General features: G+C 46.4%; 1 protein-coding gene across 1 annotated transcript in view; it reads right to left on the bottom strand.

Moving 5' to 3' along the window:
- Positions 1-6,154: 6,154 nt before the first annotated feature.
- Positions 6,155-9,321, bottom strand: part of Ptpn13 (protein tyrosine phosphatase non-receptor type 13) — a 117,453-nt gene continuing 114,286 nt past the window's right edge. Inside the window, 3 exon segments of the mRNA XM_051170873.1 lie at positions 6,155-6,679; positions 6,681-6,761; positions 8,607-8,669. Coding sequence (XP_051026830.1) covers positions 6,515-6,679; positions 6,681-6,761; positions 8,607-8,669 — 309 coding nt within the window. The 3' untranslated portion in view covers positions 6,155-6,514.

Here is a 9,321-nt window from a genome sequence, read left to right as displayed (position 1 = left end):
ACTCTTAAACTCTCAGGCAGGTAGCCTTGCTATTCAGAAACTCTTTTGTAAACCCTTAGGCTGATAGCCTGGCTATTTGGGGCCACTGGTTGTGGTGAGAAAGAAAGAAAGAAAGAGAAAGAAGGAAAGAAAGAAGGAAAGAAAGAAAGAGAAGCCATACATTCACACAAACATAGGGAGCTCCCACAGACCATTCATAAATGTACATAAACACATAGACAATCTAGAGAGACACATATTTGGTGCATGGTGATGGAGGAAAACGCCAATCAACCAAGAACTTTATTTCTGCCTTTGGTTTTTGTAACATCTATGAAAAAAATCACCTCATTCAAAAATAGATACAGTCATTACATAAAAAGGGAGTCAGAGTAGGACTATTGATTCTAAGTTCTGTTATTAGAACTGTATCTAACCAGGTAAACTTAAAGCAGTGGTTTTATTTATATGCTCATTATGAATTCAAAGCAAAAGTTTTATCTTTTTCTTATTTCAAATGTATGTTGTGTTCAAAGCAAGAGTTTTCTTTTTAATGTCAAGGTTTTTTTAAGAAACAGGTGTCTATCTTGTAGAGATAACCATTTATTCTTTGTTTCTATATTCATATGGTCTCTCATATTGTAGTGTACACCTGGGTTTTATCCTTGGACTAAACCTAGAAGGAATGCATTTCCTTGATTAATTTGCTTCAATCTTGTTTTCCTTCTCGGTATAATTCACGTGGAGGTTCATGGAGCCCCTAACAGGTTTTGCTATATTGCAGGGGGTGGGGTGAGGTGGGGGTGGGGCTTAAAATTACTTGAATCAATTCAAGAACCATTATCAGGAATTATAAAATCATCTGTGGGAAATCTGCCCAACACAGAGAGGGAGTTGTGCCTATGGAGGAGCAGGGCACTGAGGGTCTGTCCATGCTCATGCCAGGCCTATGGAGGAGCAGGGCACTGAGGGTCTGTCCATGCTCATGCCAGGCCTATGGGACACGCATGGAAAGGCAGCACAGCAGTGACACACAGTCGTGAGACAAAATCCCCAGGACACTGCCTAAACCAGGGGCACAGCCATTCACCAGCCGTGCACAAACGAGTGGGCTGCCCGCAGGAAGCTCATGTGCTTGCTTCTGCCCATCCGGCCTGCGACTGCTCCCAGCACCGGTCCTCTCTTTCTGCCTGGTTTTGTGATGGGGTCTCTTGTTAGTGTGTGTGCGCGCAGTAGTCATCGAGTGAGCTTCTGGGGACTCTCCTGTCTCTGCCTCCCATGTCACTACAGGAGCATGGAGATTACCGATGTGCTCTGGCATCTAGCCCTATGTGGGTTCTGGGCACCCAAACTCAGGCCTTTAGGCTTGTGAGAAAAATGCTTACCCATTGAGCCATCTGCCCAGCCCAAGACTTTTATGTAAATATTTTAGATTAATTTATTTTATGTGTATGAGTGTTTTGTGTGCACTGATGGGATATTTTATATTTTGGTAGGCTTTTCTAATCACCGACTCTAACTCCTAAATAAATGACATAGACTTAATTGATTTATTAATGAGCTTTAGGCTTAATAACTGGGCATGTCTCCTTTTACACTAACCCTCTAAGCTAGTCTGGTTGCCTCCCAGCCACACACCCCAAGTTACTTGCCATATTGGTCCTGTCTGGGCTGGTTCTGCTCCACCAGGTCAGTCCTCATGGAATGCCCTCTATCTCTTCTCTCAGCATCTGTATACACAGAGTACTAGGCCAACCTCCAACACGGCACCATGTGTACCTGGTGCCTTCAGAGGTTAGAAGAGAGAGACCTGAACTTCAGTTACGGATCACTGTGAACCACTAGATGGGTGCTGGGAATCAAACGGGGTCCCTTGCAAGAGCAGCAAATCAAATGCGCTTAACTGCTGAGCCATCTCTACAATCTTGATTCTATTTATTTATTTGGGGTTCTCTGGAAGAACAACATACGTGTCTAGACATGTTTAGGTTATCATATATTCAACCATTTATCCCATCTATGCTCATTGAAATGTCTCATTTATCATGTAACCGCAGTATACATTTATTTATGTATTTAGTGGTGGTAGGGTGTAAACCCAGTGCCTCACAAATGCCAGGTAAGCACTTTGCCACAGAACCACACACACCACCCTGTATATCATGTGGCCATAGTTGGGACCCTGACTAAATTTTCATTTGCAAATCTTGCAATGTGAGAAAGTATGTAATCTGAGGTTAAATATTTTACCCATTTATCTTGCAAGTTTTCTCAGCATCCTTTCAGTAAACATGATTTTGGTGATTTTTTTTTTTTTTTGCTTCGAGGCAGGGTTTCTCTGTGTAGCCTTGGCTGTCCTGGACTTGCTTTGTAGACCAGGCTGGCCTCGAACTCACAGAGATCTGCCTGCCTCTGCCTCCCTGAGTGATGGGATCATAGGTGTGCGCCACCACTGTCTGGCTGATTTCAGTGATTCTTAAGGCATTTTTCCAATTCAGAATATTTCTGTGGCAGTATGGACAGACCTTGGCCTGGGATTTAGAATGTCACAAACACTCATATTTGTGACGTGATTGCTAGCTCCTAGATGTTGCTTATTGCAAGGGGATCCCAGCCTTTTCACTTGGCGAATGCTGAAAGGGAAGCTAGTCTGTGCTGTTTGGTCCTACAGGATGAGGGCTCCTTCCTGTGGGAGTTTAGCTTGCAGGAGGTGGACAGACCACTGAGGAGGACATGGGCAGGAGAGCAGTGAGTTCAGATCCAGAACGGGTGTCGGAGAGGCCTGAACTGCCCACGAGAAGGGTCTCTGGCCATTCTTTTTCTCATGAGCATCTCTGGAAAATGAGGCCTCCACACTGCTCTGGGTTTGCAAGATGGCCAGTACTGGCCACTTGGGACAACCCAGGAAGGGAGTATGTGAAAGGCTGTTTTGTCAAAGACAGAAGCTCATTGTCACAAAGCTCCCTTGAAGACTGCCGCTGATGATGTGACACCAGGCCACTTGCAGGGATTCCCACCGTTCTTGGAACAAAGGGTACATACAACTCAGCAGGGCTGGCTGGTTTTTCAACAAACTGGAGTCATCTGGAGAAGGGGAACATCAGCTGAGGAAATGCCTGGCTCGTAGGCAGGTCTTGGGGGATGTTTTCCTGGTTAGTGATTGAAGTGGGAGGGCCTGGCCAGCTCTGGGGGCAGTGCCACCCCTGGCTGTGCTGACGTATTTAAGCAAACTGAGTAGACCTCGGGGGTGGGGGTGGGGGTAAGTGTTCCTCTATTGTCTCGGCTTCAGTTCCTGCCTCCAGGTTCCTGCTTTTAGTCCCTTCCCTCAGCGATGGAGTGTGACCTGGGCATATAAGCCAAAGGAATCCTTTCCTCCTCAAGACACCTTTGGTTGTTGTGGTCTTTATCATGGCAACAGAAGGCAAACTAAGACACTTCCGCAGAGCCCAGTTCCACCATCTCTGTCTTTTACCCACCTCAGGTTAGCAAGACCTTCCCTTCTCATCCCCTTCCCTAGCACAGAACTGTCTCAAGGGAGCAGCTGCCCTGCATGCAAACTGTCATGCCTCTCTTCACTGAGGGACCAAGTGGCAGTGACGTGATGTGCGGCCCAGGCCTGTACTGCCTCCTGTGTGGCCGCCCGTGCTCCTCTGTTTCTGAGGATGACGTGGAGAACGACTTGCAGCTCACAGAGCAGCCATTAGCCTGGGTTCTTTAAAAAAAAAGGAGGGAATACAGAGAGGCGGGGAGGCACCTCTAGTTATGTAAACTAGAACCAATCATTGTTTGAGCCATGGTATGCTTTGGCTCACTTTCTAGCCATGTCGCCTGGCACCGTGGCCCTGCTGTTCCATAGGTGGAGCACTGACAGTTACAATAAGCCTTCCAACTGGATGACAGCCAGACGCCTCAACTTGCATCGTCCTCCCCTTTCTATTTCTCAGTTACATTCTTTCTAGAAAGTCTCATTCAAGACTCCTCCAGCTGTGCTGGCTCCTGCTGGCATCTTCTGAGACCAATGGACCCTCCCCTCTCTGCCAAGAGCCATCCTGTTAAGGGAGCTCACTAGGCATGTAGGCTGTCTAGGGGGTGGTCTGGTGTTTGCAAGGTCTGTATCATGACGTACCTCAGAATTGCTTCCAACTTCTGACTACCCTGTCAATTATGCTTTGTTGCATCTCTCTAAAATCTGGCATTAGAGCTGGGCATGGTGGCACACGCCTTTAATCCCAGCACCCAGGGAGGCAGAGGCAGGTGGATCACTGTGAGGCTAAGGCCAGCTTGGTCTACAAAGTGAATCCAGGACAGGCAGGGTTACATTCATGGCCAGCCTGGTCTACAAAGCAAGTCCAGGACAGCCAAGATTACACAGAAAAAACCATCTGGCATTGGTGTGAACTAGTACTTTCTGGGTATTGACCAGCTCTGATTGGGCAACTTCCCATAGGATTTTGTTGAAGATGTACTGTTTGTATTCAGGTGAATTAATCCCTGACTATGGAATTCCTGATTTGATTCAAATAGTTTTAAAAGTTAAAGTTAGTTTATGGCTGCAATAAATACCTTTATGGACCTCCTGATGCCTCAGTAAGGGTAACCTTGTAGCAGATTTGTGGCTTCAGATAATCCTCCACTCCAGACGGCACCATGAATCCTGGTATTTCACCATAAATATATGCAAGTTGGTTTAAACTCCCATGAACCTAAGTTGGAATGAAGCTGCCTAGAGATGTCTGATTTTACTCTGCTTCGTAGAATGAAAGACAGTTAAAATTATTGTCCTGATCTCATTATGAGCTAAGAGCTAGCTGGATAATGTGTAGTTAGGTCTGTCCTAGTTGGTAAGTCATATATTCTTGCAACCTTCAGGCCTTGTTACTCTGAACTCACTGTGAACTTATGTAATGGATACTTAGATAAGAAATGTTTAGATTTAAAACATGTAACCTGTTGTATTTTAGAATTCATCTGTTTTTGTGATTAATTGTTCTCTTTTGACTATGAATTCTCTTTTCTCAGAAGTATAAGTATGGTCACCAACAATAAACAGTGTTGAAGTTAGAAAGCTTAAGTTTAGTTGAAGTTAAGATGCCTAACTTCATCCACCTTTTCTCTTGAATGTACGTGTGAGTGGTTTATTTTCTATGTCTTTTATTTATCTCCCTGTAGATTTGCAAATAAGTTAGCAGACTCAGGGCCACCAGCCTTCTAAGGTTAATGAGCCTAAGCTTCCATTGCTTACTGGAGATCTCCGCAAAGAGGCCTGTCTACAGATCAAAGGGCCTCCTTTTACGACCCCTGTGCAGTTTCTAGCCAGAAGCCGCTTTTACAGCCTCAGCCATAGGAAAAAAGGTGGTCAGTTTAAGCTCTCCTCCCTGGGCCGCAGTATAGCCAGCCCCTAGAGGAGACACTCTGGGCTCTTTTTCCTCTTTCTTTCTTTAATCCTGATCAGTTGCCTGAGCCATCAGCTCTGGCCACCCAAGAAATGACGCGAACTGGAAGGGCATCTGCATCCAGCCCCAGAGACCCTCCCTACTCTGGACCTCTTCAGAGCCAATGGCCATTAACACCTTCCTCTACCCACAATTACAGTGTCGGTTACAACTTAACCTACGAACACACTTCTGGTTAGGGTGGGGAAGGTGAGAAAGGACCTTGTAAGGTAGGCATTGGTGTGGCAGGATGAGTCTGCAAACCTGTTCCCTGGTAGGGAGTCAAAGGCAGCACCATGGGCTGTGTGCAGCTTGCAGAACCCCTCCCTGTAAGCACGCATCCCACCTCTCCTCCTAAGATCAGAAACGGCTCAGAAGTAGAGCAGGCTGGGAGGAGTACAGCAGTCCTGCGTGTTAGAACTGGGGGAGTGGGTGTGCCAGTGTCAAGACTTGGTGAGGTCTGCCAGCACAGTCTCAGAGAGACACTGTGCATGCTGTTGGCGCATGCGCCCCGTCCTTCCTGCTCAGCAAAGCCAAACATAAACCACCAGGAGCAGACTGCTGTCTCTGACTGCGCCTTGGTCGGCTATGTATTCTGAACATCTGACCAGGACTTTACATTTCCCAAGCCAGCCCTTATGAACAGCAATCATGCCTGGTCCCTGGTGTGACCTGACCAACTGGGTCCACATGTGCCTCTCAGAGGATATCGTTACAAAGAACACCGAAGATGCCCGAATGGGTTGTCTATGTCTTAAGGTGTAATTTTATTTACAAAGTGAGATGATGCATTAAAAACGATGATGCAGGTACAAAGGGGTATCTGATAACTCCATGTTCATGAAAAGTATATAAATATATTACAGGAAATTGTATATAGTAAACATTAGAAACTGATGCAGTAAACATTGCTAGTTTCTCTTCTATGCCAATATTACTGTCAATAAAAGCTTAAACACTGGCTTCAAGTATCCCCTATAAAATAAATCTACTTTATTAAAATACTGGAAAAAGATCTGCTATAAACAAGATTTGGTACATTAAAAATAGACCCAGCATTCTTTGTAACAACGTGCACTCTGATCAAATGGTGCCTTGTTCCGTTAGTGATGAAAGACTTTGATAACATCAGAGGTTAAGGTGGCTGTGAAAACACAGCATCTTGGGTACTGTTTGGCTTTGCTGTCCTCATCTGAGTGGAGCGCAGGCGTATGCTGGAGGCAGGGAGGGAGGGGGGCACTCGCCGGATGCTCTGTGTCACTGTGGGAGGCCCACCTGCGCCTTCTGTTCTTCAGCCTGAAGATGCGTCAGGACATAGAGGATGACCTGATAGCAGAAAACATACTGACCCTGCAGGGGGGTCGGTGGGAAAGGGGGGGACACAGAAAAAATTTATTTGACATACCTCTACTGCTGAGCTATAACCCCAATCTCTAAAGTCTAGATTTTCTAGACTTACTGAACTCATCTCATTTTAAAATGTGGAAAAAAAAAAAAACCAAGAATCTATTAAAACAAGCTTCTTTAAATATTTCAGAACAAGAACATGGAAGTAAAAATTAAAATATAATCTTTAAGAATTATTTAAATATGAAATTATTTTAGTCAGAAGAGTAAAGGAGCTGGTGAGCACTGGCGAACAGCCCTTAAGGCGCCGCTGATGTCTAAGCTGATGATGCTGCCATCTGAGGGGCTTTGCTATTTGACAAAGAATAAATGCATCTGAAAATAAACGGGTGGAAATCAGACTGGGCTGGAGAGACGGCTCATGAATGCAGAGCTCGTGTTGTCCTTGCAGAGCATCTGCATGGGGCTCACGTGCCTGTAAGTACGGCTCCAGCAGATCTTAAAATAAAACCCTTAAAAACCCCACAGTGTATGAAATGGAAAGTGAGGAAACGACAGCCGCGACGGGGTCCAGTTGTCACTGCTGCACACACGCATGTGAACAAGGGCTCAGCAGGACGGAGGCACCAGCACTCAGGTGGAGTGTTAGCACACGCATGTCAACAAGGGCTCAGCAGCTTGCCTCTCTCTCAAAGGGAATCCCAAGCCCTGGCCCTGCTCCCTCCTGCCTGGTCTCTCCATGCCTCTGCCACTCCACGCCACCGGACAGGCCTACTGTCTTCCCCTTCATGGCAGCATACTCTGGACATGTGAAAACATTTTTTTCTACCTTACAGCACCAACACAGAAAAAAGGGAGGTGGAGGGACGTAGCGATGTGAGGCTTCGAACAGCACACTTCCTCTGATGGCGGCTCAGCTGATGTCACAGCTTGTGGGAGCTGCCTGGCTACCACCCTGTGGAAGCTTCTTGGCGTCACTGCGCTGCTGGGCTCCGCCTCTCCATTCTGTCTGGGGACTCCAGCAGAGATCGCTGCGCTGCTCGTTGGCCTTAAAGACTGGAGCCTGTGCTGGGCCTGAAAGTGTCCCTCAACAGTGCAGGTCTCAGCAGCTTTCCTACTCTGCTCCTCCAAAAACATCCACTCTGTGAGCAACTTACTGCGGATGCTGCACTTCCTCCTCCGCTCTGTCCTTTCCCGGCGTGTGGTGCGTGTGCGCATGCGCGGATGTGAGGCGGTCAGATGCCAGTCTTGCTTGTTGTTTCCTATATGCTGGCTACCCCTGCCCCGCCCCCCTTTTTTATTGGAGACAGGGGCTCACTGGCTAGAGCTCATAGGTCAGCTACGCTGGCAGGCCAGTGAACCCCAGGAATTTGGCTGAGTGTACCCTCCCAGCCCGTCTGGGGTTTTATGTGGCTTTTGAGGATCAACCCTAGGACCTCATGCTGTTGTGACAAGTACTTCACTGGATGTGCTGCCTTTCCAGCTCCATTTCTCTACTTTTTAAAAATTAAAGGTAATTATCTAAAATGATAGTGTAAAATGGTTAATTATTTTTTGAATAAATTATCATGCTAAACAAAGGTCCTCTGTGACAACGGATGTTGGCGTTAGGCTCTACTGTGGAAGCAAACTCTAAAGAAAGGTCACTGGGCAGCGGTGGTGCCTTCCTTGGCACACCAGCTACCCAGAAGGCTGTGGCAAGAAGAGTCAGCCCTACAGTTCCAGGTCAGCCTGGGCAACATAGCAAGATCATCTCAGAAAGAAAAAGATGAAAGAAAATAGAAGTTTAAGAGACCTTCTAAAGCATTAGCATCCGAAAGCAACCCTCCTTAGAGCAGGAGGCCTCACCTCTGTCTGCACCATGCCGTGCCTCTGTAGTCTCATGCAGCGCACTAAGTCGGAGATGTCGAACTGCCAGGACACAGAGCAACATGTTAGACACAGCCTGGAGGATGCACACTTGATCCACGCACAGTTCTGCACCCTGCCTGCCCTCACCAGGGCTGGGACTCTCCTGTACAAATGGCTTAGTGAACTGACTGCTTGTGATACATTCATGGTGTTTCTCAGAATCAGAGCCAACAGACGTTCTTTCTCTGAAATTAGCAATGTTGCTCACACACTGCTGTCCAGAATAAAATGCAGAATAAAATGAAGCTGATACCTAACAGTCTGAACTAAGGGCAGATTGGTCTGCTGCGCTTGCCTCTCTTCAGTCATCACAGTTCGCAACAGCAGCAAGCCCTGGACAGAACTGCTCCATCTGAAATCCTCTAAGAGACAGCGGCTTTAGTCAGTACATACAGAGTTGGATCCAAGACACCTTGGCAATTAAGTAGGCTTTATGCTGACTTAGATTAGCATCAAAGTATGATCACACTGTTATTTAATCTAATAATACCTTAAAGATTAGGAGTGACCAGTTAGAGCAATACATTAGCGTTAATTTTCAAACAAAAATATTCATCTTTTATCCATAGGCAACCACAAGAACAAAGCCCAAGATTTTCTTTTAAAAAGTGGATTGTCTTGGCCTTCAGTGCCTCCTGTAGGCGTAGAAACA

The sequence above is a fragment of the Acomys russatus genome, chromosome 28, assembly GCF_903995435.1.
Source record: "Acomys russatus chromosome 28, mAcoRus1.1, whole genome shotgun sequence".
Lineage (NCBI taxonomy): Eukaryota > Metazoa > Chordata > Mammalia > Rodentia > Muridae > Acomys > Acomys russatus.
This window is presented reverse-complemented; position numbering and strand designations above follow the sequence as displayed.